The sequence below is a fragment of the Podarcis cretensis genome (assembly GCF_951804945.1).
Source record: "Podarcis cretensis genome assembly, chromosome: 1".
In the NCBI taxonomy this organism is placed as follows: domain Eukaryota; kingdom Metazoa; phylum Chordata; class Lepidosauria; order Squamata; family Lacertidae; genus Podarcis; species Podarcis cretensis.
This window is the reverse complement of record NC_137170.1, coordinates 31,146,869-31,165,529: the sequence shown is the minus strand read 5'-3', so window position 1 is coordinate 31,165,529 and position 18,661 is coordinate 31,146,869. Positions and strand designations below refer to the sequence as shown.

The 18,661-nt window shown below is 44.4% G+C and overlaps 1 protein-coding gene across 1 annotated transcript in view; it reads right to left on the bottom strand.

Annotated features, from left to right (window-relative positions):
• Positions 1 to 1,802: 1,802 nt before the first annotated feature.
• LOC307214263 (uncharacterized protein) overlaps positions 1,803 to 18,661 on the bottom strand; it is a gene marked incomplete at its 5' end in the record, with an annotated part of 110,036 nt that continues 93,177 nt past the window's right edge. The window contains one exon of the mRNA XM_079973051.1: positions 1,803 to 2,336. Within this exon, the coding sequence (XP_079829177.1) occupies positions 2,332 to 2,336 (5 nt within the window). The 3' untranslated portion in view covers positions 1,803 to 2,331. The remainder of the gene's footprint in view (positions 2,337 to 18,661) is intronic.

Genomic DNA, 18,661 nt, shown 5'->3' with positions numbered 1-18,661 from the left:
CTACTGCAGTCAAAGCTAAACTCACTGTCTGTGGACAGCTGCAATACTTAGGGGGGGCAAATGTCTTACTGACACCAATCAGAAGTTTTTTTTCCTAAACATGAAAACCACACAAAGGAAAAATGTTGGCTCTGACTGTGTCAGGGAGGGAAAAGTCTCCCTTCCCCATGTGATTTCTTTTGCTGTTTCTTGCAATGGAAATGAGATGGAGATATAGGCCACTTCCAGACAACCTTCTTATTGAACATTCCTCCTCATTTGTTTTCAGGGAGGTTAGACTATCAGCTTGTCCATGCTGGAGCAAAATGTAGCACTGCGGTTCTAAAACATGACTAATCCTAGCCTATTGACTAACATTATGGTATTTGCAGTCTATTTATGAGTAGGCAGCAAGGATGGTCAGCTTTTGGGAACCATACATAGGGAAATGTGGCCTGCACACTTTCGGATTTTCTTTAAGGGGGGCATGCACACCTGCTCACACCCCCATATTAGAAAAAGGCCATGGAGAGCAGAGGAGGAGCATCTAAGGGGAAAGAGAGGAAAACATTGTCGAAATGCATTCCACAAAGCTCCACCTACGGCTGTGGCTGGCAAGCAGCAGTGGAACAGCAACCAGATGGAAATGTGCCCAATTTCCACACAGACAAAATCATATCCTTATGACCTGTGTGTGGAAGCATGCTTGGTCTGCCTTTTAGATGTGTAACTGCAGTTTTCTGACTTGACATTAATTCCAACCTCTTTATCATAAGGTTTTAATCATACCTTTTGAAATCAGCTAATAGGAGCTGAAAAAATATCTGTGGAGGAGTTGGGAAAACCAGGCAACGAGCTCAAGAGTCACATTTTTAGGACTCTAAAAATAGAGAAATCAAACAATGATGAGGGGAATAAAAATATACAAGTGAACAGCTGTAATTGAACACCAGTTGTTACAGTAATTTTTTTGTGTGGAATCTGGTTGGCTCGGGCCACTGTTTAATCTAAAAGATCCTTAGGAATGGAAGTCTTTTTCAAGCCAATTTGACTTGGCTGGGAAGGTCTGGAATGTGCTCTTCCCCACATCCCTCCCGCTTAAGCAAGCGGACTGCAGCAGAGAGCCTGATCCCTCTGTCTCCTTCTATTGTTGCCATGTGCCGTCAGCTTCTCTTTTAGCACATCTGCTTGCTTGAGATGGAAACCGAGGAACAAAATAGCCAAAGCCTCTCTCTTTTGAGAATGCAAGACACATTTGCCATAAGGAGGAATCCATGTAAGGGCCGGGCCAGGAGGGGGTGAGCCCATCACAAAAATGCCTTACATTCACATTTGAGTGCTAAATGTATTCCAACTGCCAGAATGGGGGGGGGGGGGCATCTTGCGATTCTTGGCTTTTGCTTCTCATTAGCCTTCCTTTTTTTTGGATACAGAGAAAAGCTCACCAAGTATGTGTCTTTTAATATTCACCATTGTTGTTTAGTCGTTTAGTCGTGTCCGGCTCTTCATGACCCCCTGGACCAGAGCATGCCAGGCACTCCTGTCTTCCACTGCCTCCCGCAGTTTGGTCAGACTCACGTTTGTAGCTTCGAGAACACTGTCCAACCATCTCGTCCTCCGTTGTCCCCTTCTCCTTGTGCCCTCCATCTTTCCCAACATCAGGGTCTTTTCCAGGGAGTCTTCTCTTCTCATGAAGTGGCCAAAGTATTGGAGCCTCAGCTTCAGGATCTGTCCTTCCAGTGAGCACTCAGGGCTGATTTCCTTCAGAATGGATAGGGTTGATCTTCTTGCAGTCCATGGGACTCTCAAGAGTCTCATCCAGCACCATAATTCAAAAGCATCAATTCTTCAGCAATCAGCCTTCTTTATGGTCCAGCTCTCACTTCCATACATCACTACTGGGAAAACCCAAGCTTTAACTATACGGGCCTTTGTTGGCAAGGTGATGTCTCTAGGTATGTTTTCCTTGTTTTCCCATGACTCCTCCTCTGTTCTTATGACCTCCCATTTCATGTGTGTCTCCGAAAGTGCTGTCGGTGCTGTCTCCCTCCCTCTATCATTGTGTGAAAGGCAGAAATGCAGTTTAAAATGCACTTGTATCCAGTCTTTAAATCCTATCAGTGACCATACAGGAAAGTGGATTTAAAATCAAAATTTTCAGCTGTCTTGCATTTATTGTATCACCTGTGGGAAGGGCCTCTTGCATCTCAGCAGTGAAGACATTCCACAGCACTTGTGAAAAAGCTCACCTCTGTGCTACCACAAGCCAATCGTCTTCAGACCATGGCAAGACTAAGCTGGTTCCATTAACACAGACCTGATTCTGGTGCAGTGCATGGCACTGGCAACATTTTATCCTGGGAAAGAATAACTTGTGAACTGGGGAAATGTTCATAAACTGAAGCAAGAGAAGATTCACACGTGATAAGTAACACATTTTAGAATGCACGTGAGATGTCTGCCCTCATTTTCTAACTCAGTGGGATCAAAACAACACACTCATGTCGACTACTGCCTTGGAAATTAGGTACTGATCTTTATCTGACTCTGAAGTGAAGATTTCCAATTCTCCCCCCCCCCCAAAAAAAAAAAATTGATGTAAAACAAAGCTTACCTGAAAGGGGATCTGGAGCTGTACTCTAAAATCCTGATTATGGAAAATGAATGGGGAGTGGTGTGTTAAAAATAGAACATTATTTTCCTCTGATACCTGTGCAATTGAATCTGTGGGATTTGTTTAACACTGCTCGACAACTGGAGGCTATGAAAATTTGTTCCATCTACATGCAATATTTTTTAATTGCTGCATATGATGGATACACAGCAGCTGAACAGAAGAATATCAGTTTCCACTAGCAATGCACCCCATCAGAGAGCTGTGAGGTTGATCCCAGACAGTACAATAAAGCATTTCTATATTGCCTGAGCCTGAGATGGTGATTGTTGCTCTCTGCTATTTGGTACATTTCATTCAAAGCTTGCAAGATAATTGCATCTGCTTTGCTGTTTCAGTCTGAAAATGAGGGTAGGGGAAGAGTTACTGCAGCTCCAGATGTGGTATTGCTTTTCTTCTAACCATTCAGCAGAGAGAGAGAGAGAGAGAATCCAAAAAGCCTGGTTGTTATGGCAACAGCATCTCTGAAACTGATCTTGTGTCGTGGGCGGCGGCAACTTCCTAGCTGAGAAGATGAACTGAAGCCTAGTGACTATATTAGGTGCTGTTGTCAGAAGTCTATTGGTGAAGGAGATAACTCATTCAGTTTCACAGAGTTTGCTGAATTAGTTCAAAACTGTCTGAACTGTGGGAATTGGACTCTCATTCCCATTTGCAGAAGATGAAGAAGACAGGCCTGGGTCGTTTGATCCTTTAATTAGTTCTCTTTCCCCCCCTCCTATAAAAAACTATGCAACACATTCTCTTTTAAAGTTTAAAGAACAAACAATATTTTCTTAGTGTATTTGCAGTTGCAGATTAAAATATATACAATGCAGGTGAATGTTTCTTAAATTGCTAATGTGTCCCACATAGACTAACTATGAGGCAGACAGCAGCACAACACATCTGCTGCTCTATTAAGACTGTTCTACTAACTGCCATAACTATACCAACTGAAAATAACTGCCACAGAGTGTATGATGCCATAGAGCTCTACAGCTCTTGCAATTAATCTTTTACATATGCATGAACTACACCTGAAAGGAGGGAGGGAGGGAGGGAGGGAGGGAGGGAGAGAGAGAGAGAGAGAGAGAGAGAGAGATGGATGGATCTATTATTTCAAATTTTCAGGTTCTGTGGGGGGAAATGGTGCAGTTAGGTAATTTTAGACTATATTGTCTTATGCTGAGGACTCTTCAGATGGTGTAAAGCATGGGTATGCAAACTAAGGCCCAGGGCCCGGATCCGACCCAATTGCCTTCTAAACCTGGCCCACAGACGGTCCAGGAATCAGCGTGTTTTTACATGAGTAGAATGTGTCCTTTTATTTAAAATGCATCTCTGGGATATTTGTGGGGCATAGAAATTTGTTCATTTTCTCCCCCCAAAAATATAGTCCGGCCCCCCACAAGGTCTGAGGGACAGTGGACCAGCCCCCTGTTGAAAAAGTTTGCTAACCCCTGGTGTAAAGGAACAGCACTTCTGCTTTTGCCAAAACTGCCCAAGGTTCAAGCCAGGTGTAAATGCATTTGACAGTCTACCACCACCTCCCCTTTAGCGCAAGGCAGAGAGGAGTTTCCAGGGCTACAGTGGTACCTAGGGTAAGTACTTAATTCATTCTGGAGGTCCATTTTTAACCTGAAACTGTTCTTAACCTGAAGCACCACTTTAGCTAATGGGGCCTCCTGTTGCTGCCACGCCACTGGAGCACAATTTCTGTTCTCATCCTGAAGCACAGTTCTTAACCCGAGGTACTATTTCTAGGTTAGCGGAGTCTGTAACCTGAAGCGTATGTAACCCAAGGTAAAAGCTAAAGGGACCCCTGACCATTAGGTCCAGTCGTGGCCGACTCTGGGGTTGCGGCGCTCATCTCGCTTTATTGGCCGATGGAGCCAGCGTACAGCTTCCAGGTCATGTGGCCAGCATGACTAAGGTGCTTCTGGCGAACCAGAGCAGTGCACAAAAATGCCGTTTACCTTCCCGCTGGAGCGGTACCTATTTATCTACTTGGACTTTGACGTGCTTTCGAACTGCTAGGTTGGCAGGAGCAGGGACCGAGCAACAGGAGCTCACCCCGTCACGGGGATCAAACCACCGACCTTCTGATCGGCAAGTCCTAGACTCTGTGGTTTAACCCACAGCGCCACCCACGTCCTGTAACCCAAGGTAACCCGAGGTACCACTGTATAAACCAGGATTATTTTGCCTGGGAGGAGAGCAACCCCAAACACCTCCCCATCTCCACAAAAGCAGCACAACTTGCTTTTCTCGTGAATCCCTTTAGTCTCTTCGGGTAGGCTGAAGCCGACAGATCTAGGCACATGTGAGGAACATAGTCCCTTGAGCCTGTCGCAGAACATAATCTCAAGCCAAGACAAAGCCAAATTAGAGAAATGCTATTAAGAATAAGACTAAGAGGCACAAAGAGGAAAAACAGATTGCTACTACAAGAAAAGCAAATTTTAAGAATCTAGCTAGCCTGTGGAAGACTAGCCGTGAACATAAGAACATAGGATCTAGTCCAAAATCCTGTTCTCATAGTCACCAACCAGATGCCTGTGGGAAACCTACAAGCAGTTGCAAAGCACAAGAGGACTCTTCCGCTCCTGTGGTTTCCTGCAACTGGCATTCAGAAGCATTACTGCATCTGAACATGGAGGCAGAGCATAGCTATCAGCCATTGATAGCCTTATCCGCCGTGAATTTTTCAGATTTCCCCCTCGTCCTTAAATGTAAGCAAAGTTTTCTCTCTCCATAATTAACCATAACTCTTCATCTGTGTGGTGGACATGCAGCTTAATCAAACCTTTCTGGAAGAATGTTTTCACAGAAAACAGCTCAGTAATTCAGCAAACTATGCTAGGTACTCCACAGCTTGCTTTTATTAATGATTTTTCACAGAGACTAGAAAGATCTTCAACACAAGGAACTGTTCACCTTCCTCTTGCTGGCAGTGAGACAACTCATAGCCCCCAACTGGAAAGATCTGCACAATTTACAAATTCACAACTGGGGGCAGAAAGTGCGGACAGTCGCATTGATGGAGAAGCTTAGGAAACAGGTGAGAACATTTAAAGGACAAGTCAGATGAAAACTTTATTGAAACCGGATGTCCGCTTATAACAGACATGAAGAAATATATTGGCATCCACTGTCTGACACATCTACAACTATGGAGCAATGTATTTCATCAAACTTATGTTCAGCTGTGGGGAGAGACTTACAATTTTGTTGTTGTTGTTGTTGTTGTTGTTGTTGTTGTTGTTGTTGTTGTTGTTTTGTATATTGATGCTGGAAAATCAAAATCAAAACATTTTTTTAAAAAAATAATCCATTTGTCATGCATTTGTCATCCACATTATCCCTATGCAGTGCCTGATGCCATTGCTGTGACATGATGCTGCTATTAATACTGTGCAACCTGGGAATCTAGAGAGGACTGACATCTCTTGCTCTTCCCTGGCAACTGGCAAGAACAGCATCCCTGTATACCTTTTCTGAATTTTGCATCTGGTCTAACACTTGGCCCAGATTTATTCTCAGTGAAATGTAGCGCAGTGGTGCAGTTGTTTTGAAATCTTTGGAACAAAATGACATTCCACATAACCACTTTTTGATGTGAAGAGTTATAGTTGTGAAGGCTCGTCCACACATCCCGCTCCTTCCCCCTCTAGGAAACCAGCTTTTTAGTGCCAGTGGGGTTTTCTACAGATTGACATTTGCTCCAGTTCAGCACTAAAGAGTGGGTTTTCCCAGGGAAAGAAGCAAGGCAGATGGGGACAAGTGGAAGTGTAGATAATCCCTAAGCAAAGGAAAATGAAACTTGTTGTTGTTTAGTCGTTTAGTCGTGTCCGACTCTTCGTGACCCCATGGACCAGAGCACGGCAGGCACCCCTGTCTTCCACTGCCTCCCGCAGTTTGGTCCGACTCATGTTGGTAGCTTCGAGAACACTGTCCAACCATCTCGTCCTCCGTCGTCCCCTTCTCCTTGTGCCCTCAATCTTCCCCAACATCAGGGTCTTTTCCAGGGAGTCTTCTCTTCTCATGAGGTGGCCAAAGTATTGGAGCCTCAGCTTCAGGATCTTTTCTTCCAGTGAGCACTCAGGGCTGATTTCCTTAAGAATGGATAGGTTTTAACTTCTTGCAGTCCATGGGACTCTCGAGAGTCTCCTCCAGCACCATAATTCAAATGATACTAGAAAATGGCAAATGAAGAAAATGACATTAGTAGAAACTTAGGCTGCACACCATACATTGAAAGCACATGACTTCCCCCAAAGTATCCTGAGAACTGCAGTTTCCTGGGAACTGTAGCTTTGTTGAAGTTGAAGTTCTCAGGATCCTTGGGGCAGGCGCCATGTGCTTCAAATGTGCTTTAAATGTACAGTGCGTCCGTGGCCTTAAACTTGGGGTATCCATGTTTCATGCATATACTGTAATGAGATTTTCTTGGCTTCGTGCAGTTGAGATGTCTTGGTAACCCACACAGCAAGAGATTAATTCTGCAGGAGAGGCCCTTCCCTTAGCACTGCCCATTTCTTTATATGTTTTCTTTTCTACCCCAAAGCAATTTTGCTTCGTGGCTTCTGAGACAACTGAGAATGGCTGTTAACAAAAAGGAGCCCTATTAGCCAAGACACCCTCCTGGAGGTGTTTGGGAAGAGATATTAGGCTGCTGTCAAAACCAAGCACTGATCCCGGAAGCCAGGGTTGATTCTGCCTGACATCTGCTTTCATTCGAGGTACTGCCATGCATATTAGATTCCATCAAAAGCCATTTTGCCATCTAGTTGTGCCATTTCCTGGGACGCATGTTGCTGGAGGGAGTCTCCGGGGTCTGTCCAGTGGAGATGGCCCCAATCGCCACCCCAGAGGTTCTGGGGAGAGGAACTGGTCGTAGCAGAGAGCACCAGAAGATCTGCTTTATCTCCGTCCATACACCCACTTGGCCTTGTCCACCACCTTCTTCTGTGTAAGCCAGCATTATTTTCAGTGTTCACTCGGTGGCACTAATGATCCTACAATCAAAACCCATGGAGCAGAAATATCCATAATGAATTAGTCCCTAATATCACAATGACTCATGTAAACATAAAGTTGCATCCAACTACATTAGACTCAGAGTAGACTCGCTGAAATCAATGAACCTCAGTTAGTCATGTTCATTAGCTTCAATGGGTCTACTCTGAGCAGGACCAGCATCAGTTACAACTCATAAAAAATAAAATGTTGAGAAAATCCAAATATTAGATTCAGAATATAGGTCATAATCTAGAGAAACGAGTGATTCATTCCATATACACACCTGGAGGTGCCTTTGACACTTCTTTTCCACAGCAATGTGCTTGTCCTGCTTTCAAGCTACTTTTGAAGTATGGGTGAAATTCAAAAGTGGCACAAAGGAAGCCATTCAAAGGGTGAAAGCCTTGGCAGATCTAAGAGGCACGTTGAATTGTGGCCATGGTGCTCCAACAAGCACTGAGATTTCAGGATACTGATTTCATAGATGTAAAGAAGCAAATGGAGTATTGCAAACACTTAAATTCTGTGAGTTTGATCCAGTGGGTGGACACTGGATGGGTTGTAAACACACAGGCTGAAATCTTTGCTTTGCAGTGGACTTCCTAGATAGTCCTGAGTCGTATTTCAGCCTCTGCTCCCCATATCTTAAAATTAACAGAACTGATGGAAAGACAATCAAGCTAACGTAACGTACCTTGCAAATTAAAAATTCCATATACCTAATGTTTGTGCTGAGGCACATAACCAGTCCTGGAGAGGGCATTTAGATCAGCTTTTTCACAACAGGTGAAGCACAGTCTGTGGACAGTCATGGGTGCAAGCAGGCATGAATGCAGGGATTGATGTTCTGACCCGTAGGTGCAACGGAGGAGAGTGGTTGGGCATGGGTATACCGAGGAAGGATGCCAACAATGCCAGAGTGCTTTATTAAAGAAAGGTGTGGACTTATAGTCTGCCAGGTCTCCTAGCCGTTACACATGTGGGAAGGACACCGCAGCAAGGAGATGGCTTGTCTGCACCCAAGCAAACATTCATATGTTCTTTCTACACAAAGCAGCATGTGCCACTTTGTCTAGGATTTCCCATCACTTCACCTGCCCAGATGAGGGCATAGATGGCAAATGCCCAAATCTTATAGATAATTCCCCTTTCTGGGCTCAGAGCTGAGCACCCCAAGCCCACAGATAAGGATAGCATCAAACCATGCCAATTAGCCAATATCAATGCAAGTGAATATAAACATATATGAGCTCACTGCTACAACAACTACCAGTTAATTGTGGGGTCCTCTGGACTACCAAGATGGCGTTTGCAGAGCTTCTGGAACTGTTCACCTTTGATTCAACACAGTGGACCAGAACGGCTGGATAAGATTTCAAAAGTTAGGGGCATTTTGAAAACAGAGAAATTTCCATGGGTGTGTGAAGTAGGGGGAGGAAAGTGACAGCCAGTAACAGTCTAAAAACAATTTATTTCAAAAAAAATTATGACAACTCAAATAAACAATTTATCATCACCATCATCATCACAATCATCAAAATTGATGACTGGCCACATATAGTAGTCAATTTATGGCAGAGAAATAAAACAGCAAAACCATATCTATCATCTATCTATCTATCTATCTATCTATCTATCTATCTATCTATCTATCTATCTTTGAAGAGCAGGAGGAAGTAGAAGAAGCGACTGGGGAAGAAAGGGAACATGACCTTTTCCAGTTCTGCTTTATGAGGTTCAGAGTAATGCACAAGTTGCTTACTCTGCCCCAAATTGCATCGCTGACATTCCCGGCTAATCAGCCCCATCTGTAAGAAGCAAACACGCCACCCTTATGGTGGCATTTGAGCAGAGATGCTTTCTACCCCTCTTAGAGGCCCACATCTCTGAGCAAGGCTACAGTGACTCTCGTACCCTTGCAAAGCCTTGCTGCTCACTGTGTGCTGACCACATTCTCAAAAGAGTCTCCAAAAGATCTTATTTTTTATTAAGTAAAACATCCCATGCGCATGTGGAGAGATAGTAGCCTTGCAGAAGCCAAGGCACCTATGTGAGCTGACTTAAGCCAGTGGAATCTGATTTCTGGAATCGGATTTATGGGGGCAGGAGCTGCCAGGGATGCTGCCGACGAGGATGAAAGGGCACTAGCAATGTTTTTATGCTGGAGATTTAGAACTGGAGTATTTCAGGGAAAGGATACTAAAATAGAGGGGAATTGTTGCTGCCAATTTGGCGTGGTCAAGTAAGGGGCCTAGAGCTGGTATTCAAAAGGTAAAAAAAGAGAAATGGGAGAAATCCAATGCTGGTTTTAGATGACTCTCCAAATGCAAAACAAGCCTTCAGCCCTAGTCAGGGAGCAGGCAATCTCAGCCTATGGGTGGCAATTAAAATACCTCCCTGTCTTCACCTGTAGCCTGGGATTGGAAGTGATTTTGATAGGCATTTCATTCATTCCTAAACATTTGTTTTCAAGGCAGCTGATATGTGTTCAAACCATATGTGCTGCACTCAGAATGTCTTTTCGGTCTTTGATCACCATTGCTTCACTGAAGTTGGTTTGGTTCAGTCAACAATGCCAGTGAGAAGGTTTTGAGTTTTGGGTTGCAAAGCCACAGATTTATGGAGGTGTTTGCAAAAGTGGCTACCTTCACTCTCGGTTCTCCATTTGCCAAATGGGAATTAAAAATATTCACATTGTCCTCATTTTTCACAATACTGATGTCCTGCATCTGTGTTGTTCTTATTTCATTTAGATAATTTCTATGCCTATTTCTGGTAGGATTGGTGTGAAGCACTCAAACCGTCTCACCCTGCTGAGCAGTCTGGCTGCTGAATTCTGCACCAGCTGCAATCTCCAAACCATCTTCAGGGGCAGCCCTACGTATAATGCATTGCAGTAATCTAACCTAGAAGGTACCAGAGCATATACAACAGATGTTAGGCTATCCCTGTCCAGATGCTGATAGAAGGCACTCTGCGCCAAGTGTTAGCCTCAAGTGACAGCAAAGGATCCAGAAGTACACCAAAGTTATGTGACCATTCATTCAGAGGGAGTGTAACCCTATCCAGAGCAGGCCACCTCCCAACCATCTGATCTAGGGAACTGCCCACTAACACTGACTCAGGACTCAGCTATACAGCTGCAAATAAAACATTTTAAGTGCGTTGTAAAGTGCATTATACAAATGTGACACTAGATGTCGATGGTGAGCTATGGCAAATGCAATACATTTTTCAAAACGTTTTTTAAAAAGGCATTTTCACAGCATTTTTTATATGTGTCTAGATTCCACCTCAGTCTTATCTGGATTGAGACAGCAAAGTATGCCTTCTTTGTCACCTTCACAGCCACTGAGAATGCCTGATAATGAGCCCTCACCAGAGTTCAGTTGCATTTATCAGGAGTTTTCCTCCACTTGTATTCAAGCCATCTTCCAGCTTGTTTCATTGAACTTGGAGTATACCAAGGAGCCAAGCAGGCTCTATGAAGATGATGGTGACTCAAATCAACTTGGAATCACAACAGAGATACAGTCGTACCTCCGCTTACGTATCCCTCCGGTTACATAAACTTCGGGATACGTAAGCGGCAAAGCCAGAAGTATATTTCCAGGTTTTTGCCATGCGTTTGTGCACAGAATCAGTCTCTGAGGTTGCACAAACCTCGGGATCCGGCCAGACCTCCAGAATGAATCCCATCCGCAACCGGAGGTACCACTGTACTGAAAACTAATTACAGTGGTACCTCGGGTTAAGTACTTAATTCGTTCCGGAGGTCCGTTCTTAACCTGAAACTGTTCTTAACCTGAAGCACCACTTTAGCTAATGGGGCCTACAACTGCCGCTGCGCCGCTGGAGCATGATTTCTGTTCTCATTCTGAAGCAAAGTTCTTAACCCGAGGTACTATTTCTGGGTTAGCGGAGTCTGTAACCTGAAGCGTCTGTAACCTGAAGCGTATGTAACCCGAGGTACCACTGTACAATAAACGCAATCAGTAAGGACCTAAAAAAATCAAATACATCTATATAAACAAAAGACAGGTCTAGCAGCTTCCTTCAAAACAACAGCACAGAAAAACAGAGCAACCATCCTTTATCTCAGAACCCTGCGGCCCCAATAAAGCTCTGCAGAATGGAGCAGAAGTGACATGATCCCTCTATCTATTTTCTTCTTCATCTGGCAGTCATAGCCTGCACAAGCTTTGGATGGCGAAGCTGAAAGTAGCCTGAGGAATGGGGCCTTCATATCAACTCATGTCACATTTTTGGACACCTAAAGACCTACCGGGAAGAAGAGAGAGAGCTTGAGAATTCAAACCACATCAAGCTCGTGGGCGCGCAGAACCCTCAAGAACCTGGCCTGAAACCCAACGCTTCTGATAAGTGAAAGCTAATTTAAAATGTTTAAAAAGTGTCCAAATGGATCTGGAGCAGGCACCAAGAGCCTTGGAGATAAGGAACTCTGATATATAAGTCCCTCATTTACACACACACACACACACACACACACACACACACACACAGCTGGCCCATCCTGGTTTTCTTTCCTCTCATTCCTTCTCTGCACTAAGAAATAAATTGTCTGCATCTGTCAAGTCTGATCCTCTCAGCGTTTTAATAAGAGGCAGCAGAGGACTGAGACGGGGATTGAAATGGATCTCCGAGTCATGATGAGGCACAGATATTCCTCACTGCACCCTGCCCAGGCTGCCCTGTCATAAATCATTGTTTGTCAAATCCAATAAATCTTTGAACACACACACATGCCCAAATGACACCGCCTCCTGGGATCTCCAAAGAGCTTTGGGCTTCCAAAGAGATGAAGGAGAGAGGAAGAAATGTTGTGCATGGCAAAACCAAGAAAAGGCTTTTCACTCATTCTTCCGTCACTCCTACACCTTTCAAATCCACCACATGCTAAGGTGAGTGCCCTGAGGTGGGCGGGGGGGCAGAATGGCGGTCTGCATGCGCCCATGTGAATGCAGGCAAAAGAGGGAGCAGAGCGTAGGGGCCAGAGATTTCACTGCCTGAAATCTCTTTAGATTTAAAGCACCCTTACGAAAGCGCCACCCCCAGTTCACCAAGGAATCTATGTGCATGTGGAGTGCCTATAATTCATACAGGCCAACGCACTGTGGGGAAGGGAAGGCTGCTAGGTCAAAAACACAAGACTACAGGATGGTGTGCCACAAGACTCCGCAGAGTTTTCTACACAGCCTTGAAGCATCTTACATTAGGGGCAGTCTGTTAAAAATAAGAAAAGCAAAAACCCTTGCCATTTACAATGCCACTGTCCTCCTTTATTTGCTCCATATTTGAGAGCTAGCATGTGGGAAATGGCATTTTGTCAGCTTTCAAAATGGCCTCATATATTTATCACCTCACTCATGGGTACTGAGGGAATACGGTTTTAAAGCCACTCAGATGAATGCAGTAACATCTTCACTTTAGTCTCTCTCTCTCTCCTCTCCCCCCCCTCTGAAAAAGTGACGTGTATAGATGCACATGCTGCGTTAGGATGCAATTTTCTATCTGTATGTGTGTGCACATTAAAAAATACATGTCTGTGGGATTGTATCTGAGTGAAACTGAGTGCATAAATAGCTATATATGAGGAAAGGATTGTGAGTTTTCTGTTGATTTGTGTTGGTGAAGTTTCATGCCTTTAAAAAAAAATGCTTTTATGAGTGTAGAATGTGTTATGGCATTATGAATGCCATTGTGAGAGGTGTTTTGTGTGTGTGTGTGTGTGTGTGTGTGTGTGCGCGCGCGCCTACGTCACTGACAGCCTTTATGTTCTCATAATATTCACAGTCACTTCACTGGTTAGAAGATGAAGCAATGCAGCCCCTTTATTTCTCCAGAGTGCTGGCGGGTTTTTTCCTTGATGCAGTATTAATGAATACTGGTGAAGTAATTATCAGAACCCTCCAGCGGCCTGACTGTGAAAACAAAGTTTCGCATACCAGTTTTGGAAGGCTCCTGTGCTCTTTGCAGACTTTTCCAGGAAAGGAGCTGGTTACGACTGCAAAGAAAGCATTGGAAATGGCAGAGATGTCTGATTTTTCAGCCTGTGAAAACAGACACTCCAGGCTGCAGAAGGCACAAGGATAGGGAGAACACACCAGAGACCCAAATCCAGAATGTTAGCAGAAAGGGCCCTTTCTCCTCAAAGCTTTTTACTCCCTCAGCTGTCTTCAGGATGGCCTGTATCAGAAGTTCCCAAACTATCACCTGGGGAGCACTGGTCATCCATTAGCTCCATTCAGATGATTCACAGAAAAGTTCCAAAATAGTCCTAAACTTGATTCCCCCTCTCCGCTCCACCCCATCCCAACAATGGAGATAGATGGCCATTTTTAATGTGGGCAGATTTATTGATCAGGCTAGCATGCATGTGATGCACAACACGCACATGGCCACATGCACATGCAACACCCGCCCCCAATCTTGAGCACAAGATGGTTCCTCTGGGCCCTTGTGTCTTTGTGTGGCCTTAGGATTCACCTTTGAAGGAGCACAATTAACTTCCAGGCTACTTCTTCTTTTGGCTGCCAAGAGATTCAGCTTGGAAAGCTCCATTGGTTAGAGTATGGTGCTGATAATGCCAAGGTTAGAGGTTCAATCCCCCATATGGGACAGCTGCATATTCCTGCATTGCAGGGTGTTGATGATCCTCAGAGTCCCTTCCAACTCTAAAACTCTATGATTCTATCCTTGAAATAGGAACGTGCTGGTTCTTGCAGCTAGGGACATCCATTCCTGACTTGCAGTTCCTGTCCAGATGTTGGGTCCCAGTTCCCATCAGCCCTAGGAAGCATCTCACTGGACAAGAGACAATGGAAGCCATTGCCCAATAACTTACAGAGGTCCATGGGGTCCATTGCCCAACCTTTAAAAATTGTTTTCTCCATAAAGGCATATTTCTGGTCTGACTTGTCCACACGTTCAGGCAGCAAAATGCCTTGGGTTAGCTTTGCACTTGGAGCAGGACTGTGGGGCACAATGAGCAGCAGAATGAGTGGGGGGGAGAGCTGCATTTTTAAGTAAGTGAAATGCACATTGCCACCTAAAAAGATGGGCCCTGTAAGATCATAAGAGTCTTGAATCTACAATTGCCTAAGTGCCCGATTCCTTGAACATCCCAAATATCAAGTCGCTGAAGATGTCCATTATGCTCATAGCAGCTGCGTCAGACTACAAAGAGCGGAAAGCAAGAGAAAGATCTAACCCAGAATCAATCACGGAGGAGCTGCTTCTTCATCTTGAAAGGATTCCATTGCCCAAAGCTCGGAGGCAATTTTACAGTACTGTACACTTTGGAAGGCTTGCCAGGCTTGCCGTCCTGTTTTGCCACCAACTGTCCATTGGGTGGCGCTGTGGCTCCAACTGGGCAGCACTACGAGTCGGCAGGCCAGTTTTAGTACCAGATGCGGGGAAATTTCCCTTGATGCACAAAATAAAAATAAAAATAGTCAATCAGTAGTAGTAGCGGAAATGTAATAAATATATATTGAAGGGGAATTTTGAACCCTAATATTTCTGTACTTGGAAAGCATATTTATTCTATAATCAGTCCTGACTTTCAAATACTGGAACAATCTCCTGTGAAAACTAGTTATGCATCAGATATTGTAAGAGGACTTAGCGCTTGTGAGGTTTGCAATCCAGGTGAGCTCTGATTTGGAGGGGTGACTCCAGTATTAAGAGCTGTCACACTACGATAGCACCTAGAATAAGGTAACCAGATTTTTTTCAGTGAATCCGGGGACACTTTTCAACTTCAATGGATTTTGTATGGGGACTGATTTGTCAATCCGGGGACTGTCCCTGGGAAACGGGGACCTCTGGTGTGCTTGCTGCTCCTTCTTATACTCAAGTAATGATGAATTTGTGATCAAAATGTGAATCTACATGAAAACATGTAAACAAAAATGACAAAGAAGATGGCTAGATTAGACTTTGGTTCCAACCTTTCAAACACGTTTGCCTTAATTTAAAGTCATGTGTGTACTGGAATGCATTTTTTAAAATACAACTCCCTTCATTCTTCCAGGACAGTTTACACACAGACCTCCAGCATATTTAGCCTTAGTATAGAACTTCCATGTCAATAAATATTTGCTGGAACAGATTAAATGTCCCAAGACCTAAAAACTAACAGGATGGAGCTTTGATGGAGACTACTGGTACACATTTTATTAGATTGCCCAATTTCTCAGCCAAATGCAGTTCTAAGTGGTGGTTTTAAATGCCATGCATAGCCAAGGACCTCAAGGTCTAAATGATTTCTGCTTCCCACATGGACCTACCCATGCCCTGATAAGATCCTCAGAATAGGCTGTCCAGTTTCAAGGGTACAAATGGTAGCGATGGGGAAGATGGCCTACACTTGACTCCAGCTCCTGACAGGGGAATTGAACCCTGGTTTCCCAGGTCCTAGTCCAACACTCTAACCACTGCACCAACTAGCTGTTATGGATCCTGGTAGGGGGCAGCATCAGGGCCTCCAACATCACACCTGCACCAGGGCCCATAAACCCTCGAGGTGGCCAGGCAAAGCTGACCACCAGGTGGGGAGGCACCAAAGTCACTTCTCACTAAGGGTGCTACTTCTATGGCTGAGGTGAAATGGCCACACTGTCTGTGCCCCTACTTCTCCTACGGCTGAGGTGAAATGGCCACACTGTCTGTGCCCCTACTTCTCCTATGGCTGAGGTGAAATGGCCACACGGTCTGTGCCCCTAGTTCTCTTACGGCTGAGGTGAAATGGCCACACGGTCTGTGCCCCTACTTCTCCTAGGGCTGAGGTGAAATGGCCACACGGTCTGTGCTCCACACAAGGCACCATTTTTGACTGATAAAACAAAGAAGTGCTACATCTGCATTAATCTAACTAAGATTAACTGGAATTTGTTGTCATCCAGCACACATTTTAATTACCATGAAATACTTATATTGAACAAACGCTGCATCATTTTTGTCACACATTTCCAGAAGGGAAAAAATGAGTTCAGAGTGGGATGACTTCTTGTGGTTTGACATGCAATGTTGATGTTTATAATGCTGATGTTTTATAAGCCGTCTTGCTTTTTTCTTTCTTCCAAGGAAGTCAGAGTGGAATTTTTAAAAGAAACAAAATCTGACAGCACTGCTGGGGCTAATCTTGTGATCTGTTTGTGGGAAGGGGGGAGGCCGAATGGCTGGCCTGGAAAAACTCCTGTTCTTGCACATCTTCAGCAGTAACACACAAAGGAAGTCAAGCAGCTTTGTGGCAGAATCTGATAACGCGTTGCTCCTTTGTGGGGAATACTCGTGCCAGAATATATGCACACTAAGTTGCAGTATGATATTACCTTGGAACGGAAAATCAACATGCATTTTGTAGATGCAAGAGCGTGAGGGAGCAGGCAGGAATGTGGAGATCTACTTCCAAAATCTAATATTTAGCATCCATTTGGAAGGTTGCATTCTGATACATGGACCATCATGTGGGTTTGTTTTTTTCCAGGTAGGGGCACTACTAACTAGAAATGAGGAATTTCAGCTCTCTGGGTTTCTCCACATTTGTGCAGCAATTTGCAATTTAAAAAAAATCCTCATGGAAATTCATCAAATTTTAATGTGATTTTTTTCCCCCAATAAACACATTTTGGTGTTACATATACATTTTGCAAGCAATTTCCCCTAATATAAAGCATTTTAAAGTACATATATGATTTTTTCTATATACTGTTGGGGAACCTAAGTCGTAAAATTCAGAGAAGTACAGATTTTGAAAGATAGCTGTGTTTCATTGAAATTGGCCCATGGACACCATGAAACATGGTGCTTCCATGTTCACATTTAAGCTTTCGAGAGAAGAAATGTCTGGTGAACTGCCAACCTTTCATGATAACCTGGCTCCTATTTTCCCACTAGAAGTGCTTCTTGTGCAGCAAAATCCAGTGTGACTCACTACCAGGGGTGTAGCATCAGGGGTGCCAGAGGGGCCATGACTCTGGGTACAGATTATTGAGGGGGCACGAAGCAGGCACCCCCATGCAGGCACCTCTGGCCTTCTACTCCTCTCCGCAGGCATTGGTTCTGGACTGACCAGCCTCTTCCTGGCACTATGAAGTGTGGAGTCAGGCCAGCCATTTCCTTAACCAGCAATCTGTCTTCATTGGGGCCAGCCCAACCACAAGGCAGACCGAGACAGCTGCCTCAGGTGGTGTAATACTCCACAGTATTCCGCCACGATACTCCACCACTGCCTCCACACAATCTTGTGGGTCTCTCATGAGATCTCACCAGAACCAGCTGCAGTCACTTCTTGCTTCTCCAGTGGAGACCCTCACTTAGGGGCTAGGGAAGGTCATGTGAGGCCTCTCATGAGGCTGTCATAAGATCTCGATGGAACTTGGAAGCCACAGCCACAAGGCTTCGGTGGAGGTGGCAAGGTGGAACATGCGCAAGGCAGCACCTTCCCATTTCACCTCGGGCAGCAAAATGGGATGAGCCATTCATGGTCCTGGTAGTGCAGACCTGGTTCCTGTTCCCCGACTTCCTGGTTTAAGCCTGCTGGTGTCTTCAAGTAGGTTGTTCAAAGCCACCCAGTGATTCCGTGGCTAAAGGAGGATTTGAACCCTTGCCATGCCAGTTCAGGTGTCTTTCCACTCCACAGCAGGCCATATCCCATTTCTACAATGACTTGTTTAGATTTATTTACTTACCCAGCATATTTTTTTCAGAATAGAAGCCTTTTTTACAAAGCCACTGAAATCAGATTCTGCTTTGCATTCTTCCACTGGAAGAATACCACAAGTAATACAACTAGTATAAATTCTAAAAGCATTCTGTATCTTCACCAAGGGACCTGTGACTTGGAATTTTATGCACTCTACCTACAAATGGTTCTGATTACAAACCAGGATGCAACAGTCTGTGCCAAAAGAAAAAGAAAAAAAGAATGAGATGGTGTACAATTCAGCTTAGTTATCCATAGCACTGTTGTTGCGTTAA